General features: G+C 44.3%; 1 protein-coding gene across 3 annotated transcripts in view; it reads right to left on the bottom strand.

Moving 5' to 3' along the window:
- Positions 1 to 4,383: 4,383 nt before the first annotated feature.
- The window catches only part of POU6F2 (POU class 6 homeobox 2), a 402,019-nt gene continuing 390,753 nt past the window's right edge, over positions 4,384 to 15,649 (bottom strand). For 2 of the 3 annotated variants that reach the window (XM_056857609.1, XM_056857610.1), the window contains exons 8-10: positions 13,143 to 13,311; positions 10,142 to 10,310; positions 4,384 to 4,895 (exon numbers count right to left, since the gene is read on the bottom strand). In XM_056857609.1, the coding sequence (XP_056713587.1) occupies positions 4,391 to 4,895; positions 10,142 to 10,310; positions 13,143 to 13,311 (843 nt within the window). In that variant the 3' untranslated portion in view covers positions 4,384 to 4,390. The remainder of the gene's footprint in view (positions 4,896 to 10,141; positions 10,311 to 13,142; positions 13,312 to 15,649) is intronic. The other variant, XM_056857612.1, reaches the window with a different exon arrangement.

Below are 15,649 nucleotides of genomic sequence, written 5' to 3' on the forward strand. Positions count from 1 at the left end.
GTTTCACAGCACCTAATATAATAGGCATGCACCTCTGATACTGTGGAGAATAGGTTTGCACCATGACTAGTATTCATTTTGACTAGTAACCATGGATAGCTTTGTCCTCTGTGAACATGTCCACTCCCCTCTTAAAGCCTTCCAAGTTGGCAGCCATCACCACATCCTGGGACAGGGATAGATTTGCATTATGGTATTTATCTATTATTAGAGTCATATCAGGGTTTTGGGTAATCAGACCCAAACCCAGTACTGGCCACAGTGCTCCCTGCTGCTCTTTACTAGAACTGTAAGCTGGAGCTGAGGGCTGGGAAAACTGGAGTTTGAAGTGCAGCAAGCAGAAGAGCCTACTCTGTCCAATCAGCAAGGCAGAAGGTCACGTTACTGGTACTGGGTTGAATCTAGCCAGCATTTTCACCCGATCTCGCCCAGTTCCTCTAGTACACACCCTGTCCCGAATGGTTTTTGTACATGCAGGTCCCATGATTCTCAACATAGCCTTTTTTTGGTGGTCAAAGGGGACCACTTCTTCCTTTTCTACCAGCGGAAAAACTGGTTGGATCTAACCCATTATACATGCTTGGGCTCACCAAAAACACCATTGTGCTTGCCACCAGCAATATGATTTTGATTCGGTAATGATTGTGAAGAGCCAAAAACCAATTCCTTTTTTCTGCTTGAATGCCCACTAGGTAAGCTCACTAGGCTATAATTCTCAGCCTCAGCCCATTACGTTACAAGCTGAAACCCTGGAGTTTACCAATAAGAAAGAATAGTCATTCCATTGATCTGATTTCTAAATTATGTAGAAATCCATGATCACCAGCAAACAAAACAAAAACAATCCCCCCAATGTTTTCCAAGCTTGGTGAATATTAACTTGTTAGATGCCCAAGCGGTAATACCCTCTGCCTTTTGGGAAATTTAGAATTCACTCTTATTTGCTGCAGTAATTGCATTTGCTGTGGAGAACACAAGTGTTAACTCACAGTCTTGGAACCATTCAGTATTTGTTTTAATAAAAGCAGATTCTCCCCTGTAATTTTGGGAATACGACTGAATTCAAACAATCATATTATCCTTTCTGGTCAGCCTGCAGCAGAGATTCATAGGACAACTGGTCTTATGGGTGGGATCAGCAAGTATTTGGCCACCAGCCAAGAACGTGGTGGTTGTAAATGGCACATCAGCAATTTCACAACATCTTCAAATCTCAGGTGTTAACCTCCTTGGGAAGTTTCCCTGTGCAAGCTCAGTTGAAATGACTGGTAGATTTGCCCTTAGTGAGAATCTAAATTTAATTGCTGAAGGGAAAATTAAGGGATAAATCTAATGCCGGATGAAGCTTTTGTTACATTAACTCTGTGTTAACTGCATGCCATCAAATCACAACCAACACACGGCAACTCCAGGACCACGGGGATTTCAAGGCAAGAGATGAGCAGAAGTGGTTTGCCATGGCAACCCCAGTCTTTCTTGGTGGTCTCCCATCCAAGTACTAATCATGGCCAACCCTGCTTAGGTTCCAAGATCTAGCAAGAACAGTCTAGGCTAGGCTATTGGGCTGTTTTGTTTTGTTTTGCTGTCAAATCACAACTGACTTATGGTGATTCTGTAGTGTTTTCAAGGCAAGAGATGTTCAGAGGTGGTCTGCCATTGCCTGCCTCCAAGTTACACCCCTGGTATTCCTTGGAGGTCTCCCATCCAAATAGTTGCCAGGGTCGAGGCTGAGAGTGTGTGACTGGCCCAAAATCACCCAGCGAGTTTCCATGGCAGAATGGAGATTCTGGGTTTCCCACAGCTTAGTCCAACACCTTAACCACTACACCACAATGGCTCTCTATCAGGCTGTTTTAGGTCATTTATGCATAGTTACTTGGGTTCACATTCGCCCCCTGTCTGACTTGGTTGTTCCTTGGAGTTCTGCATTAGTTTTCCATCCATTAGAAATGACCTCACTGCCAGCCCTTGCAATGTCTGGGTCTTCTCATTCCTCTGTTAACCCGACTCTTCCCTCTCCCCTGAGCTCAGCCCAGCTGAAATCTCTGTGCAGAAGGCAAAGTAGGGGAAACATAAGTTTGCTTTCTCTCACAGTCAATCACAAAGCAGTGTGTAAAGAGGCAGGGATTCAAATGCTTCCTGCTTCCTCGGGGCTCTTTGTGAGCAAAAGAAAGGCTTTTTAAAACTGAGGCTTGGATTTCTCCCCCTCCTTCCTTTCAGATTGCTCCGGTTTTTGTTTTTTGTTCTTAAAATGCTTTTTTATGCAGCTATTGGTTTTTTTTTGGGGGGGGGTGGCATTGTCTTTCACAGTAAGCACTGCAAAGTAAGCCAATTACAAAGCAACATTTAAAGGGGCGGGATTTGATTTGAGTTTGGAGACTGCTGGTACAGATTCCCAACAGGAAAGTGTAGGTCCAGCCAGCAAGGAACCTCAGGTAAAACTCCCATGCATAAGTGACCTTAGCTAACCAATATAATTAATTCCTCTTACCTTAAGGTGAGAGAGGGGAGAACCTGTGAGAGAGCTGGAACCATGAAGGCTACAGATTCTGTGGCTGATTTAACCCTTAGTTACACCAGACTAGTTCTTCTAAAGAAAGCAGAGTTGTTTCAGATTTACATCAGGATCAGGTAGAGAAGTATGGTGCATGTATACAGCAAAATTTTGGATTTAAGCTCATTTTAGGGAGGTTGATTTATAAAAAAGCAGAATGAGGAGCCTGTTGTGGAAAGTTGGGAGGTGTTTGGATAAAGATATGGATTTTACGGTTCTGGCTGCCCTCTGTAACATACAAGGAATCAGTCACTTTGTTTGTATACCTAGGTTTGCTGAGAGATGGGAATTAGAAGGATAAAATTAAGGGGGGGGGGGCACTGGACATTCCGGGTGGCATGAGCCCTCCCCAGAGGGGATCTTTGCCTGAAAGTCCCTGGTAGCTCTCAGTTATCCTATGTGCCAAATGACCATAATATTTGGATAACAGCTGAGCTGCATGTTCCAAAATCAGGTAAATGTATTATTCACAAATCCTTATTCTTGGCATATCCAGTTCTGGCAGTATACAGCCACGCAAATCGTTCTCTGTGCACGCACACTCCAGAAAGTAGCAACTGAAAAATAGCAGGAGAAAGGAAAATAAATAAAGGCTATAAGCGCCAACAGCAGAACAAAACAGATGCCTGAGCCGGAAAAAAGTTCGTGTTACTTTCATCCACTTGCCATTTGCTTGCTTTTCATAAGAATCCCAAGAAATTTCTTTGGCTATCAGACTTTGGAGAGAAATTGCTTCACATAGATAGAACCATAAACACTGATGCGGTATGTTGGACCAAGTGTGCAATTTATATTTATATCACAGAAGTAGCTTTGGTAGCCTCTCCCAGTTCGCGGCCAAAGGACATAGGAAGTGGCAAGATGCAAACGTTCAAGTTGCCTGCTATGCCCTTGCAACGTGGTTGTGATCCTGTGTATTCAAAAAAGGTTCACAGCTTTTTAAAAAGAAACGTCAACGGTTTTGAGATGGAGAAGGCGGCCTAAAGAAAGGGGTCGGGTGAAAAATCAAACTACAAACTAACGAAACCTTTAGTTAAAAATGGAAGCGAAAACAAAGCCACTATCCACAGATTAGAGAAACAGTCATTTTGGCACACAAACACTTGAAGATCACAAAACCGTGTATAACAACCAGAACGGTTGAACACTGTAGAAGGAATCAGGTGTACTTACTCACGTGCTGCGCATGTGAGAAAGGAATGGGGGGGGGGAAGTCCTGTGTTTCCCCCCCCAATCTTTGCAAAGTACAAATGTAAAAATTCATAACGCAACGTAGCACTTGGAAAAGAGCGGACTAACAATCTAGTTTGCAATCCCTTGTTTCTGACTTTGGTTAATAGTTTTCGTAGTAAAGAAGCACTTGATACCTGAAAGACTACAATCGCTCCTCCAGGTGGCAGGCTCGTACTCATTTTTTTTGTCCCTTTCAACAGTTAAAAGGTTCTTGTGTGTGTGTGTGTGTGTGAGAGAGAGTGTGCTGGGTCCTTTTTTCCATAAAACATGTTCACATTTTTATAATACACAGAAAAAAGTGAGCAGTTATTTGGTTTACTTTAAAGTCCATTAAAAAAAAAACACCTGGCCTATTTTGGAACTAGTTCTACGACACACACGGACACCCTAAGTGCTGTGTATTTGTGTGTGTGTGTGTGTTTTTTTTCCTCCAGTTTGCTTTTATCTAGGAAAACCCACAGACATTTTTAAATCGTCCTGTCCATCTTGTCCGTGTCCTCGGTCTTTTACTTACAAGGGTGTCGAAAGAGCGTCTTTACAGAGTTCAACCGTTTAATTGTGTTTGCTTGCGGGGTTTTTTGTCCTTCCTCCCCATCTCTCCGTTTAAGAGTTTTCTTCCAGAGAGTCTGTTAAGGGCTCCATCGGGACCGCCGTGGCCGGCTCGTGCTGTTTTAGGCGTTTAATTGTGTTCTTCAGCGCTTGCCTCTTATTGCAGAACCAGACTCTAACTACTTCCCGGTCATAGTTCAGTTTCTCTGCAATTTCTGTCATTTCTTGCCCAGAGGGGTGCGTGTTCTTCTCAAAGTGGGCATTCAAGATCTCAAGCGCCTGTGGCGTGAATGAGGTGCGCCTCTTGCGCTTTTTGGATGGTTCGCTCCCAATAAATTCGGTCAGGTTCTGCATACCTGCCCGGTGGCGGGCCTCAGCCTCAGCCATCCACCGTTCAAGCACCGGCTTGATCTTCTGGGCACTTTTAGGGGTGATGTCCAGCTTTTCAAACCTGGCAGGATACAAAAGGCCAGGGTTCAGTTTGGCTGTCAGACTGCTAGCTATAGTGTTCTCTTGGGCTTCCTGTGGTAGGAAAAAGTGGCTTCTCAGGATGGTGTGTCTGAGGGGAAAATTGAGAAAGAAGAGTCTTACACTGATGCTCTGCCAGGGTGGGACGTCCTGCCTGCCTGACTACATTGACTGGCAGAGGTCATTCACAATGGATTATGAAAACGGTCCCGTCTACATACAAGCAAAAAGGCAGTCGTACAGGCAAAAGGCAGTCACGCGGCAAATGACGGTCAGAAAGCTACTCGGTACAACCAGTGGTTCCAATACAAAGATCCAGGTGCGTTCTGAGGCTTACGTTAGGGTTGCCAACCTCCAGGTATGATTTAGAATTGATATGATTTTGGTATCCCTAATGAATACGTTATTTGGAAATAATTGAACTATTTTCCTAGTGAATGTTTTCTGCTATTTTGGGTTTTGTTAACCTCCAGGTAGCAGCTGGAGATCTCCTGCTATTACAACGGATCTCCAGCCGATAGAGATCAGTTCACCTGGAGAAAATGGACGCTTGGCCAATCGGACTCTGTGGCATTGAAGTCCCCTCCCCTCCCCAAACCCTGCCCTCTTCAGGCTCCGCCCCAAAAACCTCCCACCGGTGGCGAAGAGGGACCTGGCAACCCTAAGCTTACATGGATCTTTGGTACCCCGAGTCTCCGTTCACTTCAATGGAAGGCCACCAGCCACATGCACTAAGGAAAGCATACGTAGATTGCTTTCATCCATTCAAGGGAACAAAGCTCTAGGCCCGGAAGCTTGGTGCATGCATCGGAGCTACTACTCTTAGAAGACATTACTGCTAAAAAACCATTTCCCCCCCAGATTTCAGCGTTTCTTTTTTCAAAATCCTGCATAATGATAAAGCATAATGCAAAACCCGGAAAACAGGAAATGACATCAATGGCTGTTGTGAGCTTTTAAAAAAATACTTTACTATGATCTTGTTTCCTTTCCATAACATATTGCTCAAATGCTGCTGTTTTAATTTCACCAAGTGGTTGCTCGCCTCTGAAATGCAGGTTTCCTTTTCCTTTTTAAGCAATTTTCACTGTATGCAAGTTAACACGGTGTCCCTTCTGTAGGTATTGGGGGGGGGGGATCCCCCAAGCTGCAGCAGTCTTCAGTTCAAACAGCTGGACACGTTGTAATTACCTTGAATGCTCCCACAAGTAGTAGTGCTAAGAGGAACTCATGCTTTTCCAGATGAAACCCAGCATAATAGTGCACTAATATGCTGTGGCACCAAGCTGGGCTTATTGTGGGATGCCTGCACACTGTGCCGAATGATATCATTTCCTGTAAATGAGGTCCTCTATGTATCATTTTGCCATCAAAAGTGCTTTGCTATACCAGATTTTACAAATATTGTGCAGTACCTGGAAAAAAAAATCTATACCAGGGGTTTTATTCCCTTCAAAGCAAAGCCTATTTCAAATATTATCAATTGACTTAGCAAACGGACCCTTTTGCAGTTTCATATGTAATATATATTTAAAATCGAGCTGTGTAAAATGACCAGCTTACGTTCTCAAAATACTTTTGCACAATGCAGTGCTATCAAAAAACATGAATAGTCTACAGGGGTCAAAGTAACTTACATTCCTCACCAGCACAGTCAGTCTTGGGTGGTTTGAAGTAGAAGATGGGAGATACTACTTTGACCACTTTCTTACCAGGACGCCATACCAGACCATACTGGCTTAGTTTCACCATAGAGAGTCTATTAGTTCTGCTCAATCCATGCTAAAGTGTCATTGCTCTAGGGAGAGCGAGTGGCAGCTCTGCGCACTGTGAGGAATCTCTCGTGTTTCCTTAATGACAGCGTCCATATAGAGGCAAGCCTTCATTCACTAGAGGTGGCCTGCCTTTTTTGGCTCTTCAGACACTGTTCGGTTGCCAATCTCCAGGTGATGGCTGGAGATCTCCCTTTATTACAACTGATCTCCAGGTGACAGAGATCAGTTCACCTGGAGAAAATGACATTAGACCCCACTGAAGACCCTCCCCTCCCCAAACCCTATCCCCCTCATGCTCCACCCCCCAAATCTCCAGGTATTTCCCCACCTGAAGCTGGCAACCCTAGATATCAGACTTCCACAAGTACTTCAGAGAGAGATCTCTCTCCAGGAACTCACATTAGGATTGCCAGGTCTCTCTTCGCCACTGGTGGGAGATTTTTTTGGGGTGGAGCCTGAGGAAGGCGGGGTTTGGCAAGGGGAGGGGCTTCAATGTCACAGAGTCCAATTGCCAAAGCGGCCATTCTCTCCAGGTGAACTGATCTCTATCAGCTGGAGATCAGTTGTAATAACAGGAGATCTCCAGCTAGTACCTGGAGGTTGGTGACCCTAACTCACATGGATACCACTTGTACATATACAAAGGATTTTGGCCTCCTTTATGTGGTCAAATGAGTCTGTTTATGCTTGAGTATGTATCGCAGAAAAGGAGACGAGACAGTTGCTTTGAAAAAAGGGGGGACAACCCTGAATGTATGTTCTGATTAAGTCTGTGGGGCAAGCTTAGTCATAAAGGCCAGCACTGGCCTTAAATATAGTGATGTGTGTGTGTGTGTAAAGTGCAGTCAAGTCGCAGCCGACTTATGGCGACCCCTTATGAGGTTTTCAAGGCAAGAGACTAACAGAGGTGGTTTGCCAGTGCCTTCCTCTGCACAGCAACCCTGGTATTCCTTGGTGGTCCCCCATCCAAATACTAACCAGGGCCGACCCTGCTTAGCTTCTGAGATCTGACGAGATCAGGTTAACCTGGGCCATCCAGGTCAGGGTAAATATAGTGATACCTTGGCTAAATAGGGGACTGTCGTTCTCTTCCTTCTGGTTTCTGAGCAGCTATCAGCACCATCGTAAGCAGAGCTACACTATTCTAAGTCCAATGACTTCAATGGTCTTAGAAGGAAGTCCGCCAAAAAATTGTTGCTGCACAATAGCAGACCCTTACAAGAAGCTACTGCCGGTTGTCTATGGTTACTTAATGGTGCCTCTCTTTTCAAAAGGGTTTTTTATATATATATATATATATATATATATATATATATATATATATATATATATATATATATATATATATATATATATATATATATATATATATATATACCTTGTATTATGTTAATGGAGATGTCAGGATGTGTATTATATAATAATTTTATGTATGACCACTAAGGAAGGCCTTGAAAAGGCTGAAACGCGTCTGGTCTTACCGTAGTTTGGTCACTGTCATACATCAACTGTGAATGTGTTGTATGTTAATGTTTATTGTTTTTAGTCAGCCTACATTATAGGCCCTGTGTTTTTAACACAATTGTGCACCATAATAATAATAAAATGGATATATTTGTTGATATTTTAATAGTGTTTCGCTCAACCCCTTTGGTTTCATTCGTACTTAATGGCGCCTGCCACCATTTTGCTCCATATTTCTTGTATTCTTATACATGATCTTGGCCTCCGTAGCCTCCTAGGTTGGTCCACCCTGGTGCAAATGTGGTAGTAGGGTGAAGTACCATAATGCTTATTTACATGGCTATCCCTATTATTTTGATTTTAATGGGAACTGTATCCTTCATAGAGAATTCTGGTAGCTTTTTCTAGAGTCTGCCATGACCCAGGACTGCAGTTGCCTTAAATGCGAAGCTGAATTTGATGGTACTTTGTACATAGGGCCGCATCATTGGCAATTCCAAGCATCAAAATCATTCATTAAACCGAGCATCATAAAAACATGCAAGGGGTTTGCCGTTGAGTTCAAAGGGATGTGAATTTCACCCTGTGTCACTATCCACAACATAACCCCCAGAGAAAATTAGCCGCAACAAAACCCCTGGAGAAAATTGTCCCAAGCTCTTGTAAATCTAGCTGTGTTAATTTAAAGTATTAAGTAACAATGCAATTCCAAAATACTATGCACCAACAATTGCATCTTTAAAACAAACAAACAAAAAAAACACCTCTGCTTATTTGTGTCCCTTTTAACAAATGATCGCTGAGATGCAATAAAATTAAAGTTAAACATTAAGGGTGGGGGAAAACAGTATTTGTCACATTTACACGGCTTGTTAGCGCCGGTGCTTCAGTATGTGATGTCTGGTATAACGATATACAAGCCTTGAAACAAATTTCTCAGCAGTGGTATCCTTGTATAGCCTGAATAAAGGTTATTTTCTACAGGGAGGTTTCTTATAAGAAAAAACAGTAGGGGAGGCCATAGAAGTGAGAGGATCCTATGGAGCTTTTTGTATTTAACAACAATCAATGGGTTTTATGGAAAATCATTGAGCAAAATGTGAGCTGCAAGCTCGCTACCCCATACTGATGTTATTTATAACCTTAGTCTTAAACTGCAGGAAAAGTATACTTCCGTTCTATGGGGAATACATTAAAAGTATAAAGAGCAGATAAAAAGACAGAGCATTTCATGGATCACCAAGAACAAAATCCACTTAAATGAGCTTAGAGTTGGTTTTCTTGGCTTTCACTGATGGAGGAGGACTCCGAGGCATTGCCCATGAGGAAAAAGCTGTTACCTAAGTGTGTCTGCTATCTCATGCATAAACATGGGATTAGTGTAAAACACATACATGAAGACACAGTGGCTTCGCTCTACAGACCTTTCACTCTATCAAGGCTGCTTTTGTTTGCCTTATTTTGTCATGCTCAGGGCATTATCCTCCTTTCTTTGAATACACCCCTCTTGCTAAATACTTGAGCATAATAGACAATTAATCCTAGAAAGTCCGTAAAACAATAGCCCGGCATGGCGGTGTTTATAGAAATTTTCGACACTCTTCTCAGCATCACCCAGGGGGGGAAATATCATTGTTAATATTTCCAATGTGAAGTGCAAGCAATGGGTACTATGGGCTTAAAACTAGCAGGGAGGCGTCCATGAAATATTCGTTCCGCAACCCCATCTGTAGAAAATGGCACAGTATGAAGAGGGTCAGCTGGTGCTTATGCAGCAGCAGCGGGGTCTCCAGAGCCACTACTGAATTAAGTCTCAAGGCTGGGAATGTATTTATCGTTTCCTACTTGTTACAAAAAAGGAAGGGGGTGGGGTGGGGGGAAGAGATGAAAGTTATTTTAAGGACGTGTGGTGAAAAAATATTTTATCAGCTCCACACCAACAACATGCACTCATTTTTGTCTTCCACACAAAGGGGCTTTCCCCCCTACAGGCACGTAATTAAAATACTCATAAAGACAGCAGGCAGTAGGGATGAACCCCATAGGTGTAGTGGGGGGTTACGGGTGGGGAGTGAGCATTTGCTATGCCTTTTGTTACCTGCAGATGGCAGACTGGCTGTATGCTGGACCTTCTGTGGCACTTAGAGCTTGACCAACTTGCGTCTGGGTGAGACCAAGGGACAGGCGTCGGATTTTAAAAGCTTTGGCAAATTCCCGGATTTCCTCGAGGTTCACCCCATCCACCTCGCTGGAGGCTGTCTGGGGATCTGTCGAAAGGGGAGAAGATGACTTAAATTTCTAAAACTGAATGAAGCACGCAAATTCCCCTCCCCCCATAAGGATTGCATAATCTTCTTGGCTAGATGTGTTTGGAAGAGAAGCCTGAAAAGTCAGAAGTTCTGATAGAATGGAGAGGCAGCCTGGCCTACCTACGTAGTTTCCAATCCAGACGGGTGTACGAAAGGACCGGAACCTTTAAAAGTGAGATGTGCTGGCAAGATATGTTGTGGGTGTTGTGGGGGGAGCTAGGGCTAAGCTGGGAACTTTCTCCTAAGGGGCTATCCAGAAGTTGCTGCCCATTACTGCAGGTTCAAGCATTCCGTTTGCTTGCATGTGCCTGAGCTTAAAAACAGCCGTCCAGCTCTTAGAAATGTGCTCAATTCTTAAATTTGGAAAGGACGCATTTTAGCAAAGACTATTTAAACCATCTGAATTTCACGTTTTCAGAACTGTACATGGAATCCCTTTCCTCGTTTTCATGCTGCATCACTCCACGTGGCTAGATGAGTTTGGAAGAAACGCCTGAAAAGTCCGAAGTTCTGATAGGACAGAGAGGCCGCCTGGCCTGCCTAGTTTCCAGTCCAGATGGGTGTACGAAAGGACCAAAACCTTTAAAAGTGAGATGTGCTGGCAAGATATGTTGTGGGAGTCAAGGTGCTGAACATCAGCGCACCCTTCCTTCCTGATGCTAAAGCGGGCTTTATTTTTTCATCAGACCCTCCAAAGATAAAGCTTACGATGCTGCAATAATAAATTGGTCTTCTTCTTTGGTTGCAGGGTGCTGGCCCTGCTTTTGTTCCCGAAAAGGCCCATAATAAAAGCTATCTGCCTCAGGAAGGCTCCGTTGGTGCTGGATAATGTGGTCAATTTAGGACTTATCAAGGGAAATGACACAACAGCTGGGAAATGGAATTCCCTCCCCTCCTCTGCTGATCCCGAGCTAAATGAAAGCGTTCTGCGAGCTAGTGGAGACAGCATGGGACCTGAATGGTGGAAGATTTCAAAGTGTCGTTCAGTCCTGCAGGTAGAGAAGCCGTTCCCCCCAAGCACGAGATCTCTGTTGTTCTTCACTTCATTCCCAAGGCTTTCTTCAGGTGAAAGGTTTTCACTACAATAATCCATCCCTTTCTCAAAATGCAAGTCGTCTGAGGTCTTCCGTTGGCCATGCCGCTGTGCGGAACACAGTCTTTTATTGCCTGCTGCCTGCAACTATTTGAGAGTGCAGTCTTCTTGTAGAACTGCCGCAGTAAAACAGGGTAGGAAGTTAGAAATTCCACTGAGACGAGAACTTCCTGTGAATCCTCCTAGCCCTACAGCAGAGGCAGAGATATTTCTTTAAATAGCTTATTTTAGTCCATGTCGGCTGTGATGGGATTCCTCTTCTTACAATACACATTGCAGGCAGCAGCTTGATCCACATGAACCTGCCTATTAAGGGCATGTGTAAAATCTTCTAATTAACCTCCCTGTGGGGAATTCTCCCAGAATTACAATTGTCCACCAGACTGCTCAGATTAGTTCCCTTGGAGGGAATTGCAGCTTCGGAGGGTGGACTCTATGGCATCATATCCCTGTTGAGCTCCCTCCCCTCCTCAAATTCTGCCTTCTCCAGACATCACCCCCAAATCTCCAAATCTCTATGGAGGACGGGGTGAACCCATAAAATCAGACCCCCTGACCCAATCTTCACCAAACTTTGGTGTTCGTGCAAGGAAGGTCCCTTCAAGCTACCCTGAAAATGTGGGACCTCCAAAAATGCTCTTACAGCAGCTTCGCAAAAAATCCCCCATAGCTTCAATGGTGGGAACTTTCTATTAGCTACTTCCTCTCCACATTGCGTCTATGTTGCAAGTAGGCTAACTGAAAGTTCCCACCATTGAAGCATGAACTCCAAAGCTTTGGTAAAGATTGGGTCAGGGGGTCCGGTTTTATGGGGTCGCCCCTTCCTCCATAGAAAAGCATAGGCGTCTAGGCAAGGATCAGAGAATCTGACGAGCTTCTGTATGAAGGGGGGTGACCCCTTCCAGACCCATTAACTTCAGATCCCCTGATCCAAACGTCACCAAACTTGTGGGTTCTTGCAAGGAGAGTCCCTTGCAGCCGTGCTGTGAATTTGGGGGCTCTACCTACAAGAGCCCTGAGGCGCAGAGTGGTAAGCTGCAGTACTGCAGTCCAAACTCGGCTCACGACCTGAGTTCGATCCCAATGGACGTTGGTTTCAGGTAGCCGGCTCAAAGTTGACTCAGCCTTTCATCCTTCCGAGGTTGGTAAAATGAGTACCCAGCTTGCTGGGGATAAAGGGAAGATGACTGGGGAAGGCACTGGCAAACCACCCCATAAACAAAGTCTGCCTAGTAAACGTCGGGATGTGATGTCAACTCATGGGTCAGGAATGACCCGGTGATTGCACAGGGGACCTTTTTCTTTTTTTTACCTGCAAAAATGGCCCCCAGGAGCTGCGAAAATCCCAGGGAAAGCCGAACCTGAAAAAGGAGAATATTTATCTGGCTTTTTTGGGGATTGCAAATTTGGGTTCGGCTTTCTCTCCAGATTGAGGCATTTGGTAAACCCGAAATTTACCAAAATGGCTTTTAAAGTTTTTTTCGGTTCAGGTATACTGATATGCACATGCACAGCCCTATCCACCACTCCTAACCACTACACTACACTGGCTCTCTTACAGGGTGTTTGTCTACAGCCTCATTTTCTTTAGCAGTCAATGGCTCTTTGGTGGCTTTTTTAGAAGAATTTGTTCTAGGCAGATATGAAAATGGGAAACAGAAATGTGAAATAAAAAAGAACAGAAGAGCAATACTTACTACTGACTAACTGGCCAACACTCAGAGCTGAAGACGAGGAGGAGGAGGAGGAAGAGGAGGAAGCTTGACGCACCGGGCTTTGAGACATTGATGCCTGGCCATGAGCCAGATGCAGGAGATTGGACTGCGAGGCTGCTTGTCCCACTTGCGTCTGGGAGGGCTGATGAAGCTAAATGCGAAAAGCAAAGTTGGGAAAAAATGAAACCCACATAACTCAAGCAAAGAGATAAGTAATATAGAATACTGCTATGCTCTTCATCAGTCATATTGCACAGAAGATTGTCATAGATCCTACATGGCAAGGATCTCTTCTGTGAGGTCCTTTCCTCATGTCATTAACTAGATCTTTACTATCACCACAATGATGTCTCCAACTGTAGCACTTGAATTTTTAAAATGTAGCTTAAATTTGATCATGGTGGATCCAGTCCCTTGGTAAAAAGATTCATAGAATCATAGAGTTGGAAGGGGCCATACAGGCCATCTAGTCCAACCCCCTGCTTAATGCAGGATCAGCCAAGAACATCCTTGACAAGTGTTTTTCCAGCCTCTGCTTAAAGACTACCAGTGACGGGGAGCTCACCACCTTCCTAGGAAGCTGATTCCACTGTTGAACAACTCTTACTGTAATTCCCCCCCTCCCCAATATCCAGCCTGTACCTTTCCACCTGCAATTTCAACCCATTATTGCAAGTCCTATCCTCTGCTGCCAAGAGGAACAGCTCCCTGCCCTCCTCTAAGTGACAGTCCTTCAAATACTTAAAGAGAGCAATCATGTCCCCTCTCAGCCTCCTCTTCTCCAGCCTAAACATTTCCAACTTCCTCAGCCTTTGCTCGTAGGGCTTGGTAACATGGTTGTCATTTGTTCATTTACTTTATCTCATAACAGGAGACAGCGAGAATTGAGCCATCTTTTTTCCTGTCTTGGACTCTCTTTTTTGATCAAACCAGTGTATCACTGTGGAAGAAGGGAATGGAATGGAATGTTGGGAACTGGCACATCTTTGTAATATTCAAGTTTTATTGTTTGCAGTCGTGGATTATGGGGGTGTCTGGGGTAGAAATAAATATGAAAGACAACACTAATGAATCTGGCAAGGTTTCAATCCTACATTCTCATCTGTACAGCCAAAGTAAAGGTGGTTGTGGAAAGGTAGAGCAGTCTTCCCAGCAATTGGGTAGCATAGACTAAAATATCAAGGTTTAAAGGGTGAGCAATCAAGTAAGGAACCAACTGAAATATTTCCAAGAAGATTTTTCCTCTGAATGCTTTCATACATTGGAAAATTCTGCCTCGCTATGATGTCTGAAAACAGATCTCGCACACACACAGGTATTGGCATGGTGAGTCACAGAAGTAGCCTTTGAGTTTTCAGGGGTAAACACCGGCATCTGCTGGTGTCTCTCTTAAACTAACTGTTCACAGATGTTAAAACTGGCTCTTCTTTTGATCATGGTAGAATTTCAAACCCATTCTTACACCTTCAAGATCTCTCATGTTTCCCTATGGTATGAAAAACGATTAAGAGTTGATTCGCAAATCACCAAATCAATAATCTTCTACAAGTTGGGAGGCAGTGGGCTTTGGTGATGTCCCCAACAAGCATTATTGATTTGGCCATTTGTGAACCATCTCTTAGTCATTTTTCATTCAACAGGAAGCCATGAATATCCCTGGATGTATACATACATGCCCGGTATCTGCAAACCTTCTCCTTTTTTCTGAGGGTCGACATTCGGACATTTGAACGGATGTGCTCAGGTTGCATGTGATGTCCAGGTGTAAATGAACGCAGGTTTGATAACTGGCCTTCTTAAGGTGTTTCTTGAATGTGGCTAGGTACACGGGCAACCCATTCCTGAAGGGAGGGCAGTTAGGCAGCGGCTGGGAGCTGCGCAACCATGCCGCCTCCACAGAGATTTTCCGGCCACCACAAAGAAAATAAGAGGCATTTAAAAAATAAAAATGCGAAAATGCCCCCATTGAGTCAAGCAAGGCTGAGCCACTGAAATACCTGGCAAAGCAACGCTGCAGCTCGAGGGAATGTTCCTGGGGCGAAAGGGCTTTGGAAGCTGCCTAAAGGCAGCTCCATCCCTGGGAACACCTCCCAGGATGCTGGTGTGGGGACTAGCACCACTGGAATGCTGTTGGAAGGCAGCGCCTGCATCCGAGCCCTGCGCCGTGACAGCGTGGATGCCACCTGTGATGGTGTAAGTACCCCTTAACCCAGGTTAAATGGACACTTATGCAGGCGCAGGATCATACCAGCTCCTAGGGGTTTCCCCCACCTTCAGGATTGCTCATGTAATAAATAATATTATACAATTATATAGGCAGTAGGGTGCAAACTATGGGTTGGAGCCAATCAGCTTTTCTGCTGGTGAAAAAGAAAGGGGGGGAGGCAATATTAAGAATCATGGGACCTGCTTGTGGCTGTAGCGGGTAGAGGAATTGAGTGATACAGAATGAATAAATTTTGGACCTGAAAATACAGACTTTATATACT

This window comes from Euleptes europaea, chromosome 11, assembly GCF_029931775.1.
Source record: "Euleptes europaea isolate rEulEur1 chromosome 11, rEulEur1.hap1, whole genome shotgun sequence".
In the NCBI taxonomy this organism is placed as follows: Eukaryota; Metazoa; Chordata; class Lepidosauria; order Squamata; family Sphaerodactylidae; genus Euleptes; species Euleptes europaea.